Source organism: Pipistrellus hanaki (genome assembly GCF_964339955.1).
Source record: "Pipistrellus hanaki genome assembly, chromosome: 2".
In the NCBI taxonomy this organism is placed as follows: Eukaryota; Metazoa; Chordata; class Mammalia; order Chiroptera; family Vespertilionidae; genus Pipistrellus; species Pipistrellus hanaki.
In genome coordinates, this window is record NC_140504.1 from 146,471,843 (window position 1) to 146,494,807 (window position 22,965).

Genomic DNA, 22,965 nt, shown 5'->3' on the forward strand with positions numbered 1-22,965 from the left:
CCAGCCTTCAACAGCCCTAGGATGACTGAGGGGGTATTATGCTAATTGAAATAAGCCAGTCAAAGAAAAACAAACACCATAAGATTTCAGTTATATGTGGAATCTAATAAACCAAATAAACTAACAAACAAAATAGAAACTGACTCATAGACATAGAGAATAGATGGACAGCTGTCAGAGGGGAGGTGGGTTGCTCAGCTGGGTGAAAAGGTGAATGGATTAAGAAAAAAACTCACAGACATAGACAACAGTGTAGTGAATACCAGAGGGAAAGGGAGATTGGGGAAGGAGGTGGAAGAGGACAAAGGGAGGATAAATGGTGACAGCAGGAGACTTGACTTTGCATAATGAGCATATAATACAATATACAAATGCTATCTTACAGAATTGTACAATTGAAACCTATATAATTTTATTTACCAATGTCATCCCAATAAATTCAGTAAAAATTTGTTAAAAGAAATAAAAAGTTCTTGTTAGGCCTGGTATGTCAAAGAAAGGAGGAGGAGGAGGAGGAAGGAGGAGGAGAGGGAAGGAGGAGAAGAAGAAAGAGGAAGAAGAGGAGGAGAAAGAGAAGGAGGAGGAAGAGGGGGAGGAGGAGGAAGAGGAGGAGGAGGAGCAGGAGGAGAGGAGGAGGAGAAGACGGCAAGCTGGGGAAAGCTAACCCAATTCCAGATCTCCTATCAGTGACCAAGACCCTGTTTACACCTTTAAGAAACTGCTTAAGAAGCAAAAAGAATTAAAGAAAGCTCCCATCAGTTACCATTAACATAGTAAAGCCATAAATACAGCCTAGATGAGGCAAAAATATAATTTACCTTTTTTTATATATAGTTACAGAGCTTTAGAAAATATAGGTAAGGTAAGAAAAAAAGGAAAAGAGCAGACTGTATAAATATATATATATATATTAAGTGTCTATATAAATACATATTAAGTTTGTTCATATGCAAAATGCATGTTAGAATCACTTACCAATATATACATCAATGGGATCAATTTGAATTGTTGCATCATTTTCAATTTTATAAACATAACTTTTTTATCAATCCCATGGTTTTGGATATCCAAATTTTATTTTTTTTATTGCTGTTATTTCTTGTTATTTTTATTGCTGTTATATCAGGAACCATATTTCAATAGTAACTGAGCAATAAAGAGGCATCCAAAAGATAGAAGTAAAAATATCAGCCTTATTTTTTAAAAAGTTGGATGGAGGGGGTGGATCAGGTGTGCAGTCCAACGAGATTCATGATACGGTAGCTAGAATTAAACAGAATTCCCCAGACAGGCTACTTTGCAAGCAGAAATTGAATAAAAGAACACAGTGTTTTTTAAAATATGTAATATTCAATTACACATATGTGTGAATATTTTTCTACCCAACTTTCTTGACAGATAATTGCAGTATAAAAGTATAAATGTGTTTTCTTGTTAATGTTACCAAAAACAGCAACTAAGTGAGGTGCTACTAAGATTCCTCCTGTGAAATCTTCCCTGATTCCAGTGGGGTGGGATCCCTACCTTCTCTGAAGTCCGTCAGCTCTCCCTGTCACTCAGGAAGCTACCACTCTGCTATTTTCTGACTTGCTGGTCTTATCTGATCTCCCCTCTAAATTGTGATACCCCTGAAAATCAGGAATATTTCTACCTCTTTTTATATTCCCCTTATCAGGTATAGCTCTTTGTATTTACACAGTGAATGCTCAATAAGCATTTTCTGAATGTTAGAATTTTAAGCCCAAAACCCACTCCCTGGATGCTGACTCTGAATACACCAATAGACATTGTGGTCTTTGGTACAGAGCTTAACTGCTGGGTAACATCTGATGTTTTCTCATGGGAGGAAGAAAATTTTGTAAGAGGATTTAGTGATAATGAACAGAAAAAGTAAAAATAGTGCCTAGATGTATCATAAAAATTAAAACTGTCCCATGAGCAAATATCTTAGATTGTTGATTAAAAGAAATTAAAATCCAATTTTTGCAAGGTCTTTACTAAAAAAAAAAAAAAATTTATAGAAGAAACTTTAATTTTGAAAGTAGCATATCAACATTTCTCTTAAACAATCCAGTGAGGAGAAAATGGGCAGTTGCCTCCCTTCTAATATCAATACCATTAGCAAATGGTATTGACACACCAGGGCTATACCATTAGTAGCTGGGTGAGGAGGAAGTATTGATTATCTGTAATATTCCCACATTGATGATGTAAGAGAACTGGAAGCTAAAATATGGGGATAAATCATCATTATTCAGTATGGAATGTCAAAGCCTAAAGTAGAACAGATCAATGTCAATAAAATACTGAAGTGTACTGAATGTGTCCACTAAAATTGGAAATATAATAAAGGAGATATATGCTTAAAGTCTAAGTAAGGACAAATTTAGGGTAAGTAGAAATATGTACAAGTTTTTAAGAGGGTAAACTTTAGGTTTTTGTTAACTTAAGAAACAAAGACACATAAGAATGAAAATATAAATAAATCAATGAACAATACTTCCATTGATTAAAGTAGAGAGATTTTTGTGGAACTAGTTCCCAACCTGTTGGATTCTGGGGCCCCTTAACCACTGTAATTATTATAAGGAGACTTTAACTACATTCACACAAAAAAACCTTATCTATGATATGCAAATTGTATGCCTAACATACACTAAGTGGCTAGATTATTATGATCTCTGAACGCATAATAATAAACTCAGTATATATATATTAGAGGCCTGGAGCATGAATTCATACATGGATGGGGTCTGGCCAGCCTGGCCAGGAGGAGGGGACACGGGTAGTTGGCCAGCCTGCCTGCTGGTTGAATTCCTGATTGAGGGGACAATTGGCATATTACCCTTTTATTACATAGGATATACACTGAGTGGCCAGATTATTATGCATTCAGAGATCATAATAATGTGGTCACTCATTGTATATGCATTTCCATTCGACATAAATACATAGATGAGTAACAGAATGATCAGACATGTTTGGGAAGCCAGGCAGGCTGACTTGGGAAGAGCTGTCAGAGAGAGGGAGAAAACTCACTGAGCGCGGGGAGAGAAATACATGATCAGTGAAAGGGGTCATGGCAGGAGACTGGGCTTTGAAAGGACCTGAGGGATGCAGCCAGCAAGATGGCATAAGGCTATGATGTGAACAGTAGGATCTCTCAGAAAAATTACCACATACATAAAATCCTATGTCTGATTAATTTTTATGGGAAATGTTTAAGAGACTGAGCTTCTGGATTTGACCTAAGGTTCATCTCAAACAGCAAGAAAGTGAGAATAAGGGAAACATGAGGAATTTAAATGAGGGAAACTCAAGGAAACATGAGCAGCACATTGCCTGTTACAGGCCCTGGAAATGATGGTCTCTCCTATTTAATCTGATCTTGACGGACTTAGGAGCTTTGGGGAATAAGTGAGTTTCTTTTTTTTCTTTTTTCTTTTTTTTTTTTTCTTTTTAAATATATTTTATTGACTTTTCGCAGAGAGGAAAAGAGAGGGATAGAGAGTTAGAAACATTGATGAGAAAGAAACATCAATCAGCTGCCTTCTGCACCCCCCTACTGGGGATGGCCTGCAACCAAGGTACATGCCCTTGACCAGAATTGAACCTGGGACCCTTCAGTCTGCAGGCTGACGCTCTATCCACTGAGCCAAACCGGTTAGGGCAATAAGTGAGTTTCTTATATAAATTCACTTAAAAGTGTTCCTGATTCCTCAGAAGTTTTTGTCATATGTGTTTCCTTGGTTGATGGAAACATGCAAAAATAAGTTTTACATTTTTAAAAAATCAATCGATACTACAAGAATTCAGACTACTATTTTCAGAGCATTGGCCTGTTATGAATTATGTCAAGAGGATCACACATTGTCAGCTTCAGCAGACAAGATAGGCTGAGCGTAGTCCTCTGCAGAGCTGTGAATGCCACGTAGGCCATGGTATAAGACAGGCCTTACATGACAGGTGCTCCATAAGTTTTGAAGTTAAGAAAGAATGGGTATCTGGAGAAAAATAATTTAGTAGAAGGGAACAGAACAACAACAACAACAAAAACTTATGTGATGTCTCAGTATGTGAGGTGGCTTTGTTACAGGATTATTAGATACTGAGGCTGACTTCAAGACCTCTTTGGATTATTTAAAGAAGTAGCGTGTATATGAAGGCAAGTCCCCAAATCATGGCTCTGCTTACATTTCTATGGCAAGCATTAAATATTTGTTAAATGTGGCAATAGAACATATAAAAAATTTGTTACTTAAGAAACTTCACTCTATCCTCCCTCCACTCATCTGGGTGTTTTGTTTTGTTTTTTCCCTACAAAGCTAATACCTTTTCTAGGTTAATTAGGGAGAAAGATAGTTTATATCTAATTTTTTTTGTAATTTTTCTTTTTACCACCTCCAAATGTTTGAGCTTTGTTTTTCACCTTTTCATTTTTTGTAACACATACATTCAGAGTTGTTTGTCAATCTCAGTTCTAAGTAGAAATGCAAGGTCAGCTTTACTTCATGTACAGCATTACGGGAATTCTGATGCAATCAGAGATCAGATGCTCCTTCAAAACCACAGAACTCTCTCGTAGATACATATATAGCAACTCAAAAACCTTCTCACTTAATATAGTACCTTTCCTGAGAAGAAACCCAGAAGTTTCATAATCAATATACATAAAACACCATTTAAATAAAACTGTCATCGCAAAGCTTTCCCAGCAAGAGCAAAACTTCTGGCCTAGGACCTCTACATCTGAGAAAAGTGCCTGAGAGCCTTCGGACTCCAATATTCTGTCAGGAAGAATAAGCACAGCCAATTGTGTGGACAGAATCAGCTCACCAGAAAGTAGATATAGACTAAAAAGAATTCATTAGAATTGAGGTGTGGTCAGAGAGGAATGAAAATCATTAACCTCAGCGTTAGACGTTATCCAGTGATTTTCTAATCACTCTTAACTAACTAAATCATAGAATCTTAGGATTGGAGGAGGTATTAACATATCATCTAGATTCCAGAGCAAAATACTGCATTAAACTCGTGACTATCCATATTTTATTAATTCATTTCTTATGCTTAATGAAATGTATTTGGAGACAAGCAAAAAAAGAACAAAAAATAAAAGCTTGATTGTAAAGTTATTGGCAATTTTACTTCCAACTTGAACTTAAAAAAAAAAAAAAAAAAAAAAAAAAAAAAAAAAAAAGCTTGCCAAAAAGCAATAAAGTATAGTAGGAAACTAAGAAACATTTAGGAGGGTGGTTATTTGGAAAATTCTGATAAGCGTTTATGGGCATTATTTCTCTATCAAATGTGAAAACCATGATCACAGCCCACGGCCCTGTTGGCTCTAGGGCCCACAATGGATCCCTGTTTCACTGACATAGGTCAGCTGCTTCTCCTTCAGGCTCTACTAGGGCCAACAGAGGCAGGCATTTTATTATAAAATGTCTGTATTTCTTTATATTAGCTCTGTTTCAAAGATGATTTATTTACTTTTCCCCTGGAGTCCAAGACTTTGTTTCAATAAGGTCATAGATGCTTAACACTTCCCAAGCTTATTTCCACTAGTTATTAACTTAATTCAGTTTTCTAAGTCCTTTCATTTAATACTGGACAGAAAGGCCACTGATGAGATTTTCTGGAGAATAATGTACTATTGGCCTGGGAAAATGGGCTTTGAAAATTACGTGCTCCTTTAGCTCTAAAAATGTGTCATTTACATCTTTGAGATAAAGCAAAGCATGAAAATAAAAAACCACATATGTCATCCATGTGACCTTGATTGTTAGGAATAATTCAAATTTTATATATTAAAATATAGTATTAAGTGTCAAATAATAGAAGTTTTGTTAAATAAGTTGTAATACATCATACAATGGGCAACTATACAATCATTTAAATGATGTTTGGAAGAATATGAAATGAAAAATGTAAGACATGTTTAGGTAAAAGCCAGGTTATAAAACACTATTAATCCTGATTTTGTATACCAAAATAATAATTGTAGTTATATTGGGATAAAATAATGTGTGATTTTTATCTTTTCTTTTAACATTCCTATATTTCTAACTGTTCTATAGAAAATGTTATTTTATCAAATAAATTAAAAATAATTGTTTAGCCTGACCAGTTTGGCTCAGTAGATAGAGTGTCGGCCTGCAGACTGAAGGGTCCCAGGTTCGATTCTGGTCAAGGGCATGTACCTTGGTTGCAGGCACATCCCCAGTGAGGAGTGTGCAGGAGGCAGCTGATGGATGTTTCTCATCAATGTTTCTAATTCCCTATCCCTCCCCCTCCTCTCTGTAAAAAATCAATAAAATATATTTTTAAAAAATAATAATTGTTTTTTTTTAAAAAATGCAGCCACTCTCATCCACTCAGCAGAAGATACCTGAAAAAGTAAAGTTGCCATTTTTTTCTCTGATGTTTCATATAAGCATCTTTTCAATCATCTTTGAATTCATTCTTGCCCCTTGTTTCTAGTTAAATCTGTCTTACTTTCTATTGCTGCATAAGAATTTGCACAGCTTATCTGGATCCTTTGCTTCACGGTCTCTCAGCCAAGGGGTTGGTCCATAATCTATAGTCTCATCTGGAGGTTCGACTGGGGAAGAACTGGCTTCCCAAGTTCGCTCAGTGGTTGTTAGCAGTATTCACTCTGCATAGGCTGTTGGACTAAAGACCTTGATTCTTTGCTGACTGTTGTCCAGAGGTTTCCCTCATTTTCTTGCCATGTGTGCCTCTCCTACTTGCAGCTTGCTTCATCAGTATGTTCTTTAATGTACTTCTTAATTTGATATGTTTATAAACATTAACTATTTCTCTTGCCTGTTGCAGATGATGAAAGAATATAAGCTGAAAAACAAGGAAGACAATCTAATGCTATTAGATATAAAAACTTCATCACCATGTTACAAGAGGGATGGGCTTAGAAAAATTCCAGACTTTTCTAAAAACTAAAAATGTTACACATTCTACATCTTCTTGTCTAAATGAAATTCTAAGTGCAGGGCTTGGTCTGTAGTACATTAAATGATATAGCAATGATATTTTTATTTCTTTTTATCTTAGAGCCAGGAGATTTGCAGCAGAATGAATTTTTCAGGGTACAGAACATTTAAAACATTAATTATCTGCAATTTTTAAAACTAAAGTGAAGATACCTATTATGAGAATGACTGAACTAGTTCCTCCACAATCAAATAATCAAAGATGAAATTATACGAATTAAGAGTCAGTCTAAAATAATTAAAGGAAAATAAGCATTGGCTTTGATCAGTTCTTAGCACAAATAAAGGAAAATATCACTACCATTAAGCATTGCTTGTAAAATTCAATTAGGAAAGTAAATATGTAATTCATTGAGAAGATACTTTAGCTTGAACCAGGGAGAGGCAAAAAAGCCATTTGCTCATTTAGATCAATTAATAGCAATTAGTTCCTTAATATGATTTGCCTATATTCTTTGCACTGAGATGCTCTATAATAATGAAACAAGCCTAGTAAAATTCTTTCAAGTGAAAACCACCTTATGCATAGGAAGGAAGGATTTAAAAAAAAAAAAAAGAGAGAGAGAGAGAAGAAGAAGAAGAAGAAGAAGAAGAAGAAGAAGAAGAAGAAGAAGAAGAAGAAGAAGAAAGAAAGAAAGAAAGAAAGAAAGAAAGAAAGAAAGAAAGAAAGAAAGAAAGAAAGAAAGAAAGAAAGAAAGAAAGAAAGAAAGAAAGAAAGAAAGAAAGAAAGAAAGAAAGAAAGAGCCGGGACCGGTTTAGCTCAATGGATAGAGCGTCGGCTTGGGGACTGAAGGGACCCGGGTTCGATTCCGGTCAAGGGCATGTACCTTGGTTGCGGGCATATCCCCAGTAGGGGGTGTGCAAGAGGCAACTGATCGATGACTCTCTCTCATCGATGTTTCTAACTCTCTATCTCTCTCCCTTCCTCTCTGTACAAAATCAATAAAATATATTTTACAAAAAAAAAAGAAAGAAAGAAAGAAAGAAAGAAAGAAAGAAAGAAAGAAAGAAAGAAAGAAAGAAAGAAAGAAAGAAAGAAAGAGAGAGAGAGAATGAGACCAGTTATTGGGTCGGCAGCTAAGTAATTGCGAATTTTTTAAAGAAAATCAAAGCCAATTTTTTCATGGAACTAAATAACTTTATTCTTTAATGTATTGCCCATTTTGATCAATGACCTTTTGCCATCTTTCAGGCAGCATCATAATCCCACGTTCAAAAAACTTCTGTTTTTTATTAGCAAAAAACTGAATCAGGTACGATTTGACATCATCATCATTATTGAAATTTTTACCATTCAAGGAGTTTTGTAAAGATCGAAACAAAAAGTAATCAGATGGTGCAAGGTCTGGACTATATGGTGGATGTGGCAAAACATCCCAACCAAGCTCCATTAATTTTTGCCGAGTGACCAAAGATGTGTGTGGCCTTGCATTGTCATGATGGAATACAACACCTTTTCGATTTGTCAATTCGGGCCACTTTTCTTCAACTGCATTGTTTAATTTCGTTAGTTGTTCAATGTAGACATCAGAATTGATCGTTCGGTTGGGTGGTAAGAGTTCAAAGTAGACAATTCCTTTGTAATCCCACCAAACTGATAACAAAACCTTCTTTTGATGAATATCAGCTTTTGATGTTGTTTGAGTTGGTTCACCTGGCCTGCTCCACGATCTTTTCCGCTTGATATTGTTGTAAACAACCCATTTTTCATCGCCAGTTATCAGTCGTTTTAAAAATGGATCATTTTCATTACATTTCTTTAGCAAATCGCAGCTGCTAATGCGTTGCGTTAACTGTGATTCTTTCAGTTCGTGAGGAACCCATGTATCGAGTTTTTGAACATAGCCAAGTTGTTTTAAGTGATTTTCAATGCATGTATGTGATACATGAAGCTTCTCTGCAATCTCACGTGTTGTACTGTGACAGTCCGAATTGATTATTGCTTTGATTAGGGCGTCATCAACTTCAACTGGACGACCAGAGCGTCTTTCATCTTTGAGTGAAAAATTACCAGAACGAAATTTGGCAAACCAATTTTGACACTGCCGTTCTTTTAAGGCTTCGTCACCATAAACAGCACATAACTTTTTATGAGCTTGTGATGCGTTTTTCCCTTGCGGAAATAAAAAAGCAAAATATGACGAAAATGTTCCTTTTGATTTTCCATTTTTCAACGAACGCCAAATAAAAACTACAAAACAGATCAAAAAACTTTTTTTACTGATTAACAGCTGAATAGCCAACTATCAAATACAAAATGTGTTTTACATTTGTACTATGTCTGCAAACCTAAAAATTCAACTGAAGCCATATATGTGTGAAACCCGCAATTACTTAGTTGCCGACCCAATATAAAGCTCAGAGAAAAAAGTTTGAATTGAAGGTGTTGATTTATGATTCAGCTGCTTCTCTCATGGGCATCTCTACTTCATACAGTAACAGAAAATCATTCATATAGACCCCGGACATAAATTGACAAGTAGAGTCTATGAGGAAGCAGTTCTATGTTATTATAATTAATTTTTAAAATGTTGCAATTCCAACTTGAAAAATTCTTGTTTCTAATAAATGTCACTTAACTATAGCTAATGATTCTCCCAAGTAACATCAGGTGATAATAGAGCTAATGTACAATAAACGAAAGGAAAATATCCTATGGTAAGTACAAAATATTGTACCTCAAAGATGTGGGTCAATTACTGAAATGTGAAAAATATCAGAGAAGAAAGGTTAGCTCAAGTGACACCTGTTGAAACAGTAATATATGAATCAGTATCATCCACATGATATTAATTACTAAATACAAAAAAGCTCAATTTCTTTTATTTATTCAGGCAAAGAACAATAAATTCAAAATTAACTGCTTGCTTAAAACTTATTTAAAAGCTTTGAAGTCAGAATGAGATTTTTAACGTACCCATTTAATTTAACGCTTGGTATGAAGCCATATATAACTTTCACCGGTTATTAACCATAATCACCTTGGCAATACTTCAGTGCTCAGTCATTCCTTTGTCTCTCAGCTCTAGAGCAACTTTGGTTGGTTTTGCAGAATTACTAATACTCTCCAAAACCACATGATATCATCCTAAGGATTCTGAAGAGAAGCTACCTGGGATACCAAAGACACTTTGGCTGTCAAGGGCTATCCCTAATGAGATCACAGATGAGCTCAAAAATCAGACTGGACAAGAAACAATACAAGAGTATAAAAAAATACCTGACTTGCTACTCAGTTTCTGACCGACCTGAATTGCAGCCAGAGCAGGCAACACTACCATTGGTCAGCCAAGGCAGTTTTTTTAATTGCCTAGTGAACTCACTTCTGTCATATTGGGTGATGAGGTGGTGGATAGCTGGGACATCTTCAATCATTGAAACCTGGAGGAGCTTTCTGAAAGCTAATTAAATAAATTTAAAAGATAGGCCCAGATCGGTTTGGCTCAATGGATAGAGCGTCGGCTTGGGGACTGAAGGGTCCCGGGTTCGATTCCAGTCAAGGGCATGTACCTTGGTTGCGGGCATATCCCCAGTAGAGGGTGTGCAAGAGGCAGCTGATCGATGACTCTCCCTCATTGATGTTTCTAGCTCTCTATCTCTCTCCCTTCCTCTCTGTACAAAATCAATAAAAAAATATTTTAAAAAAAAATTTGAAAGATAAAATCAAGGTGATTAATAGTGTTTATCAAGAAAGTAAAAAAAAAAAAAAAAAAAAAAAAAAGACAATCGAAGACATACTCCATAGAATTTTAGAACGATCACTCTTGAAAATGTAGCCTGTCTCTATGCTAGTCAGTATAACATCTTACCTCAGAATTTCTTTGGATGTCATTGAAATAGGAATGGACAACACATGTCCTAGGGATTGGGGGCTCCATGAGAAGAGTTCACTGGAGGGGAGGGAGGAGATAGAGAGAACGGTATGGTGATTGCCAGAGAGAAGGGGAGGGAAGGAGTGGAGGTAAAGAAGATGGAAGGAGACTTGATTTGCTATGCTAAACATAAAATACAATATATAGATGAGGTATTGTAGAATTGTATAGCTAAAACCTATATAATTTTATTAACCAATGTCACCCCAATAAATTCAGTATTTTTTTAAATGTCCTGATTACAATGCATATTTGATTCTCTGGAAAGGAACATGATTGATTTCATTTTTAAATCTCACAGTTGCAAATAAGGTTACTTTGGGTTTAATATTGAGGGAAACATCACAAATATTCCCTATTCATCAATGCATGATTTATTATAATATGTTGAAACTGACCATGCTTATGTATAGAAACAAAGTGAGGAGGGAATATATTCAGGGAATTTATAATCATCTCTATAAACTCACCTCTTCAGAATATAGATTAGAGTTATAGTCCAGAAATGGGCCTTCTGAGGCAATTAACTTCCCAAGTCGTTTCTCAGGACTCAAGACCTTAGACTCTAAGGCTTAGAGGCTTAAAAATGGTAAATGATAAAACTTTATGGTCCATGAAACTTCAAATGCTAATGACATTTTCAAACAGTAAATGACACACAGAGCATTTGATAACAAGCTGTTACTTTTAAAAATGTGTTTCACACTATTTTTTTTTAAATGTAAAGAACACAGCAATCCTCCTCTAATAATTTTCTGAAACATAAACTACCCAATAATGACTCCAGAAGCAAAATACCCACAGCCCACGTCAAAACAATTAAACCATGAAATCACTTTAACCAGAAGAAGCTTTGAAAGCCTTCATTCTCAAAAAAAATGGTCAACACCTTTTTTTTTTCTAAACCTTTTCCTAAATCTAGCAAAACCTTATTATACCAGTGATTACATTTTTTTAAAATCCAGATAATTATTAGCAATTGAAAATGTTTAACCTAGAGAACCACTGAAATCCTTCAGCATATGGTTTCTGACCTAATATCTGTCACTTAGTCACTTCAGTCGACTTGTTGGCCTGACCTTGCATGGCTGTTCCCTTCACTCCGGCTGAAAAGGGCAGTTAACTGAATCTCTAACCCCGTTCTCTGGGCTTCAGTCCCCAACACAACTTTCTTCAGTTGACTGACTCAGAACATTGCTCTGGTAAAGTATTAACAGGATCGATTTTGAAGAGATTTCAGGACTTAAATGCAAAACTGGACTCAAATCTTGTCTTTGCCACTAACCAATATGTGCCTCAGTGCAAGCTATTTGATTTCTCCGGACTGATTCTTCATCTTTGAAATGGGAATAATTATTGCCCACCTCAGAGGTGGCTGAGGATTAGGTGAGGTGATCCTGCAACTGCGCACACCGTAAGCATAACAAATACTTATTGAAGTTCACCATCAATAATTATTTTTAGTGCTTAATGTATCTTGGGCCCCATGCTACATGCTGGGGACACAATGGTAAGAAAGATATAAGCAATCTGGCCCCCAAAAAAGCCTATAGGCAAGTGAAGAATATAGAATAAAAGCAAAACTAATAAAGGAATTACAAATAATGATGTGTAAGGTGGAAACAAACAAGGGCTGAAATCGAGCACACAGTAAGGGAGGGAGAAGTTCACAAAAGTTTTCTTCAAAGAAGTGGCATTTAAACTAATAACTGAAGGACGACAAGGACCTGACCAGCCAAGAGGAAGGGTGTTCAAGGAGGTGGGGGAGGGGGGGGGAAGCAAATGAAAAAAAGCTCTGAGAAAGGTAAGAGTTTGGAAGTGAAAAGAAAGTTTGGTGTAAATAGAGCACAGAGCTAGGGGGGATATGGCAATGAGTCAGGCAAGGCTTTGAAAGCCACTGTAAGGAGTTTCAGGGGAAGTGATGTTATCCCATTAACAAGAAGCACAAAGGGCCATTTGTGCCCATGTCTCAGTCAGGGTCAAAACTGGTTCACTTCAACCTCCAAGTACAGAAGCCAAGGTTTCCCCCATCTTTCCACCAGGCATTTAAGGACCACTTCTCTTTTCTAAGCTTTATGTATGTAGGTTGGATCATTACAAAAAAAAAAAAAAAAAAAAAAAAAAAGAACCTTGGAGTAGTCACCAAAATAAGCCAGAGGTTTGGGCTGATGAGGGTGACACTCCCGCTGGACAACAATAGGCAAGACTGCTGGCAAACAAAACCCTCTCCAAGCACTGGTGATAGAAACAAATAGGGGTGGGAGGTGCTGGTTCTGCGGCAGCTGGCAGGCTCTGGTCAATGGGTCAGGCTCCCACAAGGGCCTTGGGTGATCAAACACCATCTCTCACTTTGGGCCTTACAGCTTCTGGACCATAATGAAGGATCAGGGATCTTTAGAAGGCCTTGGTTCCTGTAGGTCTAACAACACTCCACCTAGCCACAGTGTGCCTGTAGGACAACAAGGCACAATCTTCCTCTGTGTGGGCCTCTAAAGGTATTTCTCCCTATCCCCTTCCAAAACACACACACACACCACACACACACACACACACACACACACACACACACACACACACGCTTCACAGCCTTTAGTCTGCACCCGTGAGAGTTCTTCCTCTTGCCTCCTCTTAGCTCCTCGTTCTTTCACAGTAGAAGCCAAATCATCCCCAAATTAGTACCCCTCCCCTAAAAGACAAAAAAGAACTTAATGTCAACCTTTCCAGGGGAGAAAAACTGAGGTCCTAACATGTTCATTTCAGAGAAAGCTGAACACTATGTCCTTCAATAAACATTTTAGAGCACACATTACCATGTAATATAAATTAGAGCGGAGCAGGAGTGAAAGAAGGGGGAGCAATGCCGAGAGCCTGTGGCGGTTGGCCCAGATGAGAAATGAGGTGTGGAGTAAACAGGTGACAGGAAACTGGAAAGAAGTGGATATACTAGTACTTGGGAGGCATTTCGGGAGATACAATAAAAAGGACTTGCTGCTAAATTAGAAGCGGTAGGTGAAGCAGCAACCAGGTGAATTATGATGCCACAGTTAGAAAAAAAAACTGAGGAAAATAAGACTTCGAAGAAAAGTCTGAAGTGTTCAAGTTTTGACACACCAAGTGGGGATGTCAAGAAAGCAATTAAACATCTAAGTCTAGACTAGCTCAGAAGTGAGATCCCAACTGGATAAATATATGAGTTGTAAACATAAAGATGTTTAAATCCATGGGAATGGATGAGTCACCTACAGAGAGCGTGGAGTGGCGGGTAAGTTTAAGGCCTGAGGAAACCCATGAAGGGAGGTTGGGTAGAATCGAAAGAGCCAGGAATGGAAGGAGTGGAGAGGAGGGAAGGACAGTGAAGGAAGGTGGTTACAATGCTCCCATTATCCTTCTCCCAAAGCTAACGTATGCTACTGTTCTTCCACCATCCTTAAATGTGCAGGATTCTATTTCCTCTTTTTTTTTTTTTTCCCTCAGTGCAGAAGAGAAAGTTTTCTTTTTGTTTCATGCAGAAGAAAGTCTTTGGTTTATTTCATTTTAATTTTCTGTTGACTTTTCAATGGAAAGCTATTAAAACGAAAACAAATCAAGTTATTTTTACAATAACCTATCTGAATAATAAGGAAGTAGAAATTCTAACTTTTAGAGAAACCACTTTTTCTAGGCTAAATTAATTCATTGGCTCTATAATATATTTTAAAATCATAAGCATTATTTCCCCCATAGTTTTAGATGATGCATAAGACAACACAGAAAATCATGTTCAACACTCTACCCGTACATGAAGGGACCTGGGTAAGAGGAACATCTATACGAGGAGAATTCAAGCAGCATATTTACAAACTTAGCCTTTCTATAATCAAAACCACAAAGCCCACTTTAGTTACTCCCACTGGGACAAGTCACTCTTCTCTTTACGCATGTCAACTCCATTCCACTAAAAGCAAAAATTTTCTTTAGAAGCCATTGTTTCAGAGGATCCTCATCTACAAAACTGGAAGAGGATAACACACCTAATATGGGTAATATAAGAAGCCAGTATTTATAGGCATTAAGCATGAAATATAGATGTAAACTAAAACAAAACCACCACATGGCATGTCAGCTGAGAAGTCTATTTCTTCTTTTTCCCCCCCCCCATTACAGTTGACATTCAATATTATTTTTGTGTTTGTGTCAGGTAGCTAGCCTAGTGGTCAGACAATCAGATACTCTACAAAAGGTTCTCACCCCCAATATTTCCAGTACCCACCCAGCACCATATAGAGTTAGTACAATATTATTGACCATATTCTATGCTGTACTTCACATACCTGTAACTATTTTGCAACTACAAATTTATTTCTTAATCCTTTCATCTTTTTCGCGCCCATCCCCTCAATTCCCCTCCCACCTGGCAACCATCAAAATGTTCTCTGTGTCTGTGATTCTTTTCAATTTTATTTATTTAGTTCTTTAGATCCACATGCAAGTGAAATCATATGGTATCTGTCTTCCTCTGGCTGACTTGTTTCACTTAGCATAATACTTTTTAGGTCTATCCATGCTGTTACAAATAGTAGGGCTTCATTCATTTTTATGGCCAAATGATATTCCATTGTATATACGTACCACCACTTTTTATCCACTCATCTTATTGATGGGCACTTGAGTTGCTTCCATAACTTGGCTATTGTAAGTAATGCTGCAATGAACATATGAATGCATATATTCTTTTGAATTAGTGTTCTGTATTCCTTCAGATAAGTTCCCAAAAGTGGAATCGCTGGGTCATAAGGCAGCTCCATTTTTAATTTTTTTAGTAAACTCCAAACTATTTTCTACATTGGCTGCAAGAATCTGCATTCCTACTAACAGTGCACATGGGTTCCCTTTTCTCCACATCCTCACCAGCACTTGTTGTTTGTTGGTTTATTGATGGTAGCCATTTTGACAGGGGAGAGGTGATATCTCATTGTGATTTTAATTTGCATCTCTCTGATGATTAGTGATGCTATTTTTTCCTAAGTCTTGGCCATCTGTATGTCCCCTTTGGAGACATGCTTGTTCAGGTCCTCTGCCCATTTTTTAATTGGATTGTTTGGTTTTTTGGTGTTGAGTTTTATGAGCTCTTTATAAATTTTGGATCTTAACCTTTTTTCAGATGTATCATTGGTGAATATTTTCTGGGAAGTCTATTTCTCTAAGATAAATACTTCTAGAATACCAAGTTTCATTTAGAAAATCACCCACTTAAGTGAAATTAAAAGAATTCCTAGTCATATACAGCTTTTTTCCATATTACTTTACAGCCATTTTTCCATTTATCTAACTGTGTTAGAGATGTCTTTATATCTCTGTTTAGAATTCTTGAAGTCACATCTATAATCCCACCCTAGTGCTAGGCCAGGACCTTCAGGGACCTCAGAATAAAGGTCCATAATTTACTTTCACTGGAATCCATCTGGAGGATGTGTCAAAATGGGGGTTCCTGTACTGCACCCCAAACATATGGAATTAGCATGATACTTGTAAGGAAACATGATATTTGTATCAGCCCAGATAGGGCCTTCAAACTGTATCAAGAAACTAATGAGTCCAAAGTAATCCATAACTACCTAAGAGCTATAGGCTGATATTCCTTCTACCTACAATATTATCCATAAAACTGATTGAACAAAGGGGGAGATGTCACTCTGGCTAAATCTCCATCTCATATCAGAAACAGATTATGACTATTTTATCCTGAAGTACTGTGGCAATGTACATTCATGTATTTTCATTGAATCAAAGCAAAAATTGGGGGATTTTAAAATTAAGAAACCTTAGAAGTTATGCTTTGTATAAAATAAGCTGAGAAAGAAATATACCAAAGATATGTTAAAAAACCAAACGTCTGAACAATCACAGGCCTGATGTTATTCCCATCATTTATTTAAACAAAACTACAAGTCTAATATTTAAAACCTCAAATCTTTTTTTAATAAAGGTTTTTTTGAATTTTAATTTCTTTATTGATTAAGGTATTACATATTTGTCCTCATCCCCCCATTACCTCCCCAACCCCGCCACACACAGACTCATGCTCTCACTCCCCTGGTCTGTGTCCACTGGTTAGGCTTATATGCATGCATACAAGTCGTTTGGTCGATCTCTCTCCCTTACCCCCACCTTCCCTCTGAAAAACCTCAAATATTTATTATTTTTCATTTTAAAAACATCACATTTTTAATGAAAAGATTTTTATTTTAAGAAGTCATTTTAAATATATAAAATATAAAATTATTATAGCTTTACAAGTAATTTACTTTTTATTGATACATGAAGATTTATACATTGATAAGTAGAAAAATAGTAATATATTTTTAAACAATATCAAAATATAACTTACAATTTCATGTATTGCTTAACAGATTTCTAAAATTCAATCTCAGAAAAACATTTTAAAGTATATGCTATGGTTTTTATAAAAGAGAAAAACTTTTTTCCCAAAAAATGTGGAATATTTTACCTATATATAACCAAAATTCTTGCATGGCACAAACAGTTAAAAATATTAAATGTTTACTTAAACCCATCTTTCAGAACTTTAAAATGTCTTTCTTTAATACAGCTTTAAAAATATCTATGGCTACGTTAAGTCTGATAGAGACTTAATGTCTCCAATTGAAATAAAGATGTCATATCCAATTTTCACTCTCCTAACTGATAATAACCATGAGTCATTTCTTAGAATTAGGTCTTCAGGTAAATAGGAAGGGACAAGCTGTGCCATTTGTACACTTCACAATCTCAGAAACATTTTATAACCATCATATGTGTAAGGACATGTAATTACTCTGATATCTCTTTCAATGTGTGTCAAGAAGATAATAAATGCACATTTTACACAGAACACTAATACTTGAGACTATGAATTGAACAGCATCTCCTCCCTCTTTATTCACTCATAGCTTCTAACCTAATACTTCCATCAGACTAACAGAAATGCTATTGGTCTCCACGTATTTTTAGATGTATCAGAGTGTAAGTGGGTCATTATATGATCAAGTTGCACCAGAAAACAAGCGTTATCTAATCATTAACCCAGCATGAAAAGGGAACTACTTCTGATTTCCTAGAATGCAGGTCTCACAGGCTATGGTTTCTGATTCCCATGGCAGCGCACAGCATTTTCCACCTAACACTTTAGCAGAACGCTCGGTCACACCAGGCTCTTCCTTATTACGGATCTAAGTTGGAGCCATTCATTTCCATTTCCCTTACCTCTGTAAAATGTCCCATAAAAGTGATAAGATGATCATTTACCCTCAATTTTCTCAGTAATGTAAGGTTTTAGAGAGAGTCTGTTAGAACTCTAAAATAATAGGTTCACATATTTTCTCAATGCTCCCTTCCTCCTTTATTTCCACTGGGGGAGGTCTATTTCTGACACCCTCTCCTCTAAAGTTTAGGGGGCTTAAAAGCCTTGCTCTTTCACCAAAAAAGTGTTCTCAAACATAGTTATTTTCTGAGTACATCTCTTTCAAAGGAAAAGTTCTACAAATACGATAAAAACTTTCCCTGGAGTGCTTATAAAGGGTAACGTAAAAAGCAGGTACGGGTGGAAAAGAATTAATGTTTCAAGAAGTGTTTTGCAAAAATCAAGTATAAGCAATTTCTACCCTATCTGCCCTCTTCACCCTTCTTCCACACATGCAAACAAATGCACAGCACAATAGATGTCAACAATAGGCTTTAAGAACCAAAGCAGCAATTTACAAAGAAGCAAAATATAAAAGTCAATCAAGCCTTGTTTTACAAAGAGAGAAAGTAGGTCATTGACATCAACAGGCTACAGAAATCCTCCTCCCTTACGCAGTGGATAGAAAATTAAAACAATGCTTCTAGACCTACAGTAGGTGTAATTCACATGTTATTTCCTGAACATATCCTATTCAAGCTAACATAACAAGATGAACATGCTATGAAGCAAATCATACTCCAATCCTAATTTTCACTGCATTAAGATTTTGCAAAAGAATTACAAAGCTATTGCAATCAACTACTTACATGTAGAAAACCAATGGGGGACAAAATATCTATCCAGAAACACTCCCTAAAACTTGCTTCAAAAATAACTTTTAAATGAATATTAAAATTGATCAAAATTTAGGTAATTTATCTTAAGCATCCTATATATTCAACCGCATTAATAAGTATCCAGATATCATAATTATATATTTTTTTTAAAAGAATGTATTCCATTCACATAAAACCAAACTGTCTAAAAGCAGATCTTATAGTTTTGTTTTGTCTTTTAAAAAAACACACACATACACACAGGAACAATGAATGGTTCATTTCTCCAGTGATGGACCAGCCACATCATAATCCTCCTCGTTTGGCATCACCAACGGCTCCCCAAACATCAAAGACAAATTCATCTGGGAATGCAAAGTCTCCAAGAGTTTTGTCAAGTTCCACGGCGAACTCATCTGGATTACCTTTGTCCTTTCCAGCTTCAAATATTGTGGTAGCTACCAAAAATAGATTTTAAAAATTATTGAGACAGCAACAGAGAACTAAAAAAAATAGCACCAGAAAATGTACTTTCTAAAAGGAACATGCTTAGATATCACATATTTCTAGTACAAATACAAGTAGCAAAGATATTTTTTAAACCATCTACCCACTATACCCAGGTTTGCAGCTGCTACTGCTGGCCTCTCCTCCACCTCAGAGCCATCAAGATTTGTTGTTGCTGAAACCGGTTTGGCTCAATGGATAGAGTGTCAAGCCTGGGGACTGAGGGGTCCCAGGTTCAATTCCGATCAAGGGCATTGATCGGAACCTTGGTTGCGGGCATATCCTCAGTGGGGGGTGTGCAAGAGGCGGCTGATTGATGACTAACTCTCTATCTCTCTCCCATCCTCTCTGTAAAAAATCAATAAATATATATATTTTTTAAAGGATTTGTTGTTCCACTCATCTAAACATTCATTGGTTTGCTCCTTGTACATGCCCTGACTGGGGATCAAACCCATAACCTTGGTATGTCAGAACGATGCTCTAACCAACTGAGCTACCCGGCCAGGGCTAACAGTGCAGATGACTGATGTTCTTGAACAGTGAGGAAAACAAGATCACTGATGGACAATGAATCAACCCATCTCTCTCCCTTTCTCTCTCCACCTCCTTCTCCCTTCCTTCTCCCTTCCCTCCCCTCTCTCTCTCTCTCTCTCTCTCTCTCTCTCTCTCTCTCTCTCTCTCTCTCTCTCTCTCTTTCTCTCTCTCTCTCTTCTCTCTCTCTCTCTCTACACACACACACACACACACACACACACACACACACACACACGCGCGCGCAGCTGTGAGGAAATGCTTGGCACATGGTTTTCTGTACCTCAGGAAGCTTGTAGCACTGCCTGGTGTACTGAGCCCAGGAACAGCATGCTCAGTACCTGGTTTGCTTTCATTTGTAATCTCTGATTTGGGTTCCTTGGTCACAAAAATGAGAAAAATTATTATTTAAAATCCCCATATTATATACCCTGACAGCCCAAGCTGTATAATCTCACTCATACACTGATGCTGGCACACAGAGGAGAAAAGTGAAGAAAAACTCCTATGCACAATATAGTCCCAGAGTTGGTCCACCTCCAGTTATGCGTCCCTACATGTTCTCACTCCATGACCATTATTCCTAGGAATAATTAGGAATGACCATTGCTATGGGTGATAATAGCTGTGTCTATTAATTATGATGTGAGAGAAACTTTATACGTATTAGAATGCTTTGACAACCCTGTGAAGTTTTTATTGTAACCATTTTATAGATGTAGGAAATTAAGACTCAAAGCTTAGTAATTTGCTCAACTCATTTTGGTGCCCCTCATCGGACATTTGATCAACAAATAACCAGCAAGTATTTACTATGGAAGTAGTACTATGGTAGAAGCTGGGTTTAAAACCTGAGTAAGATATGGTATATGCCTTCAAGAAACTCCTGATCTTGTAGAAGCAATAAAAATACTAATTAGGCAGCATGGTAATTGTGTTGGAAATATTGTGTGTAATACAGTGCTCCATAAATCTTTTTGAAAATCAAATTTGCTACAAAATTTTTAACAGAAATTGAGAATGCAGCATGCATTGAACATGTTATAAATTTTTGCTAATACATAAAATATAAACATAGATTTGAAACATCCTTACAGGAGAAATAAACTGGCATGATTTTATTCTTTTTCATAAAAGACTCTATCTCTGATTTAAAAGAAATGCAAAGGAACTAGGAAAACATTAACATCACAACAGCAAATAAAATGCTTCTCATCTGTTAACTATAATGCATTTGCAATACACTGCAATAATATTTAACATCTGAATACAATTTGGGGGAAAAATACTCCACTAAAAGTAGACTTGTTATACCACATGTAACAGCTAAGTGCTGACCTCTTGTGGCTATTTCAAGGATATCTTTATATCATTACCAATACTGAACAACTTTTACATTATTAATGACACTTATTTAGGTGATACTGATCAATCTGTATTTTCCACTAAGTTCTTAAATACTTGAACAGAACTTTAGACATACAGCATTACTGCAGGTGAAAAATCTTGGTAGGTGGTAAAGACCAGACCTTCTTTCCGTTATTCTTCATTATTTCTATTTTCATTATGCTTTTCATTACTATATGATTACTTTTCATCTTGAAAAGTTATCATTGATTATCAGTGCAAGAAAGATACAAATAAGCATTAAGTTCCATCAAATTAAAAAATAGACTTTTAAAAATAGTATAATCTTACCTAATTCAATATCTCGAATTCCCATGTACATCTCAAGAAGATCATCGACCTTTTCAATTGCCTTTGTATTAGCTTCAGAGGGCTTTATCAAAGAAAAGAGAAATAAGCTATTACACTTGTATATGAAATCTCTTACATGTCAGGGCACACATAGGGGGAAAGCTGAGGTGGAGCCAGTTCATGGTTGTTTACTTCAGCTAATTTGAATGGAAATATATCTAGAGTGTGCTCTGCAACTCAATACAAATCTTTACAATAAATACTTATTTTTAGCATCAGTGTTAAGTGTCATGGATTCAAAAAAAAGGTTAAGAACACAGTCTCCAAGTAACTAACAATCTAGAAGGAGATAAAAATGTGAAAAGGAATAGCTATATGGCAATAATAAAGATAATTTTTTTATATTTTTATTGACTTTTTACAGAGATGGAGGGAGAGGGATAGAGAGTCAGAAACATCAATGAGAGAGAAACATCGATCAGCTGCCTCCTGCACACACCCCACCAGGATGTGCCCACAGCCACGGCACATGCCCCTGACCAGAACTGAACCCGGGACCCTCTGGTCTGCAGGCCTACACTCCATCCACTGAGCCAAACTGGTCTTGGCAATAAATATAATTTTTAATGATATTTAAGGTACAGAGGTATCATGGGGGAAGTAAATTTAAATCTCTAAGAGTCATGGAAGACTTCAGAAAGAAGGTAACAGGATTGTGTTTTTCGAAGTTAACTGGTGTCAGATCAGCTGGAGAGGGTGCTGCATGTGGAAGGGGCTAACTATGCAAAGTCTGTTTGAGGTCGTGGGGTTTGATAAAAGATCCTGTCACAGGAACTTCAAAAAGTCCACTGTGAAGAGAAACACACTGGCAGGCATATGACTGGATCCTAAGGGGTCCTGGGTGCCATGAAAAGGGCCCTGGTCTTTGTCCTCCAGGCCAGAGTCTCCAAACCTTTTAATAGCTCACCCCAAGATAAAACATTTCTGAACACATACCCTTATTGGTTACTTTTTATTTAACTGTGTTATTTGAAGTTTTTATAAATTATACACATGTATTACCATATTAACCTATTATGGACATTATAAAATATGCACACAAAAAAACTTATAAGGCCCTAACCAGTTTAGTTCAGTGGATAGAGCATCAGCCTGCATACTGAAAGGTCCTGAGTTTGATTCCAGTCAAGGGCACATGCCCAGTTTGTGGGCTTCATCCCCAGTAGAGGTGTGCAAGACCCAGCTGATCAACGATTCTCTCTTATCATTGACATTTCTATCTTTCTCTCCTTCTCTCTTCCTCTCTGAAA

General features: G+C 36.5%; 1 protein-coding gene across 1 annotated transcript in view; it reads right to left on the reverse strand.

Moving 5' to 3' along the window:
* Window positions 1–16,988: 16,988 nt before the first annotated feature.
* Window positions 16,989–22,965, reverse strand: part of GIPC2 (GIPC PDZ domain containing family member 2) — a 70,502-nt gene continuing 64,525 nt past the window's right edge. The window contains exons 5-6 of the mRNA XM_084872189.1: window positions 21,656–21,737; window positions 16,989–19,374 (exon numbers count right to left, since the gene is read on the reverse strand). Of these exons, the coding sequence (XP_084728315.1) occupies window positions 19,223–19,374; window positions 21,656–21,737 (234 nt within the window). The 3' untranslated portion in view covers window positions 16,989–19,222. The remainder of the gene's footprint in view (window positions 19,375–21,655; window positions 21,738–22,965) is intronic.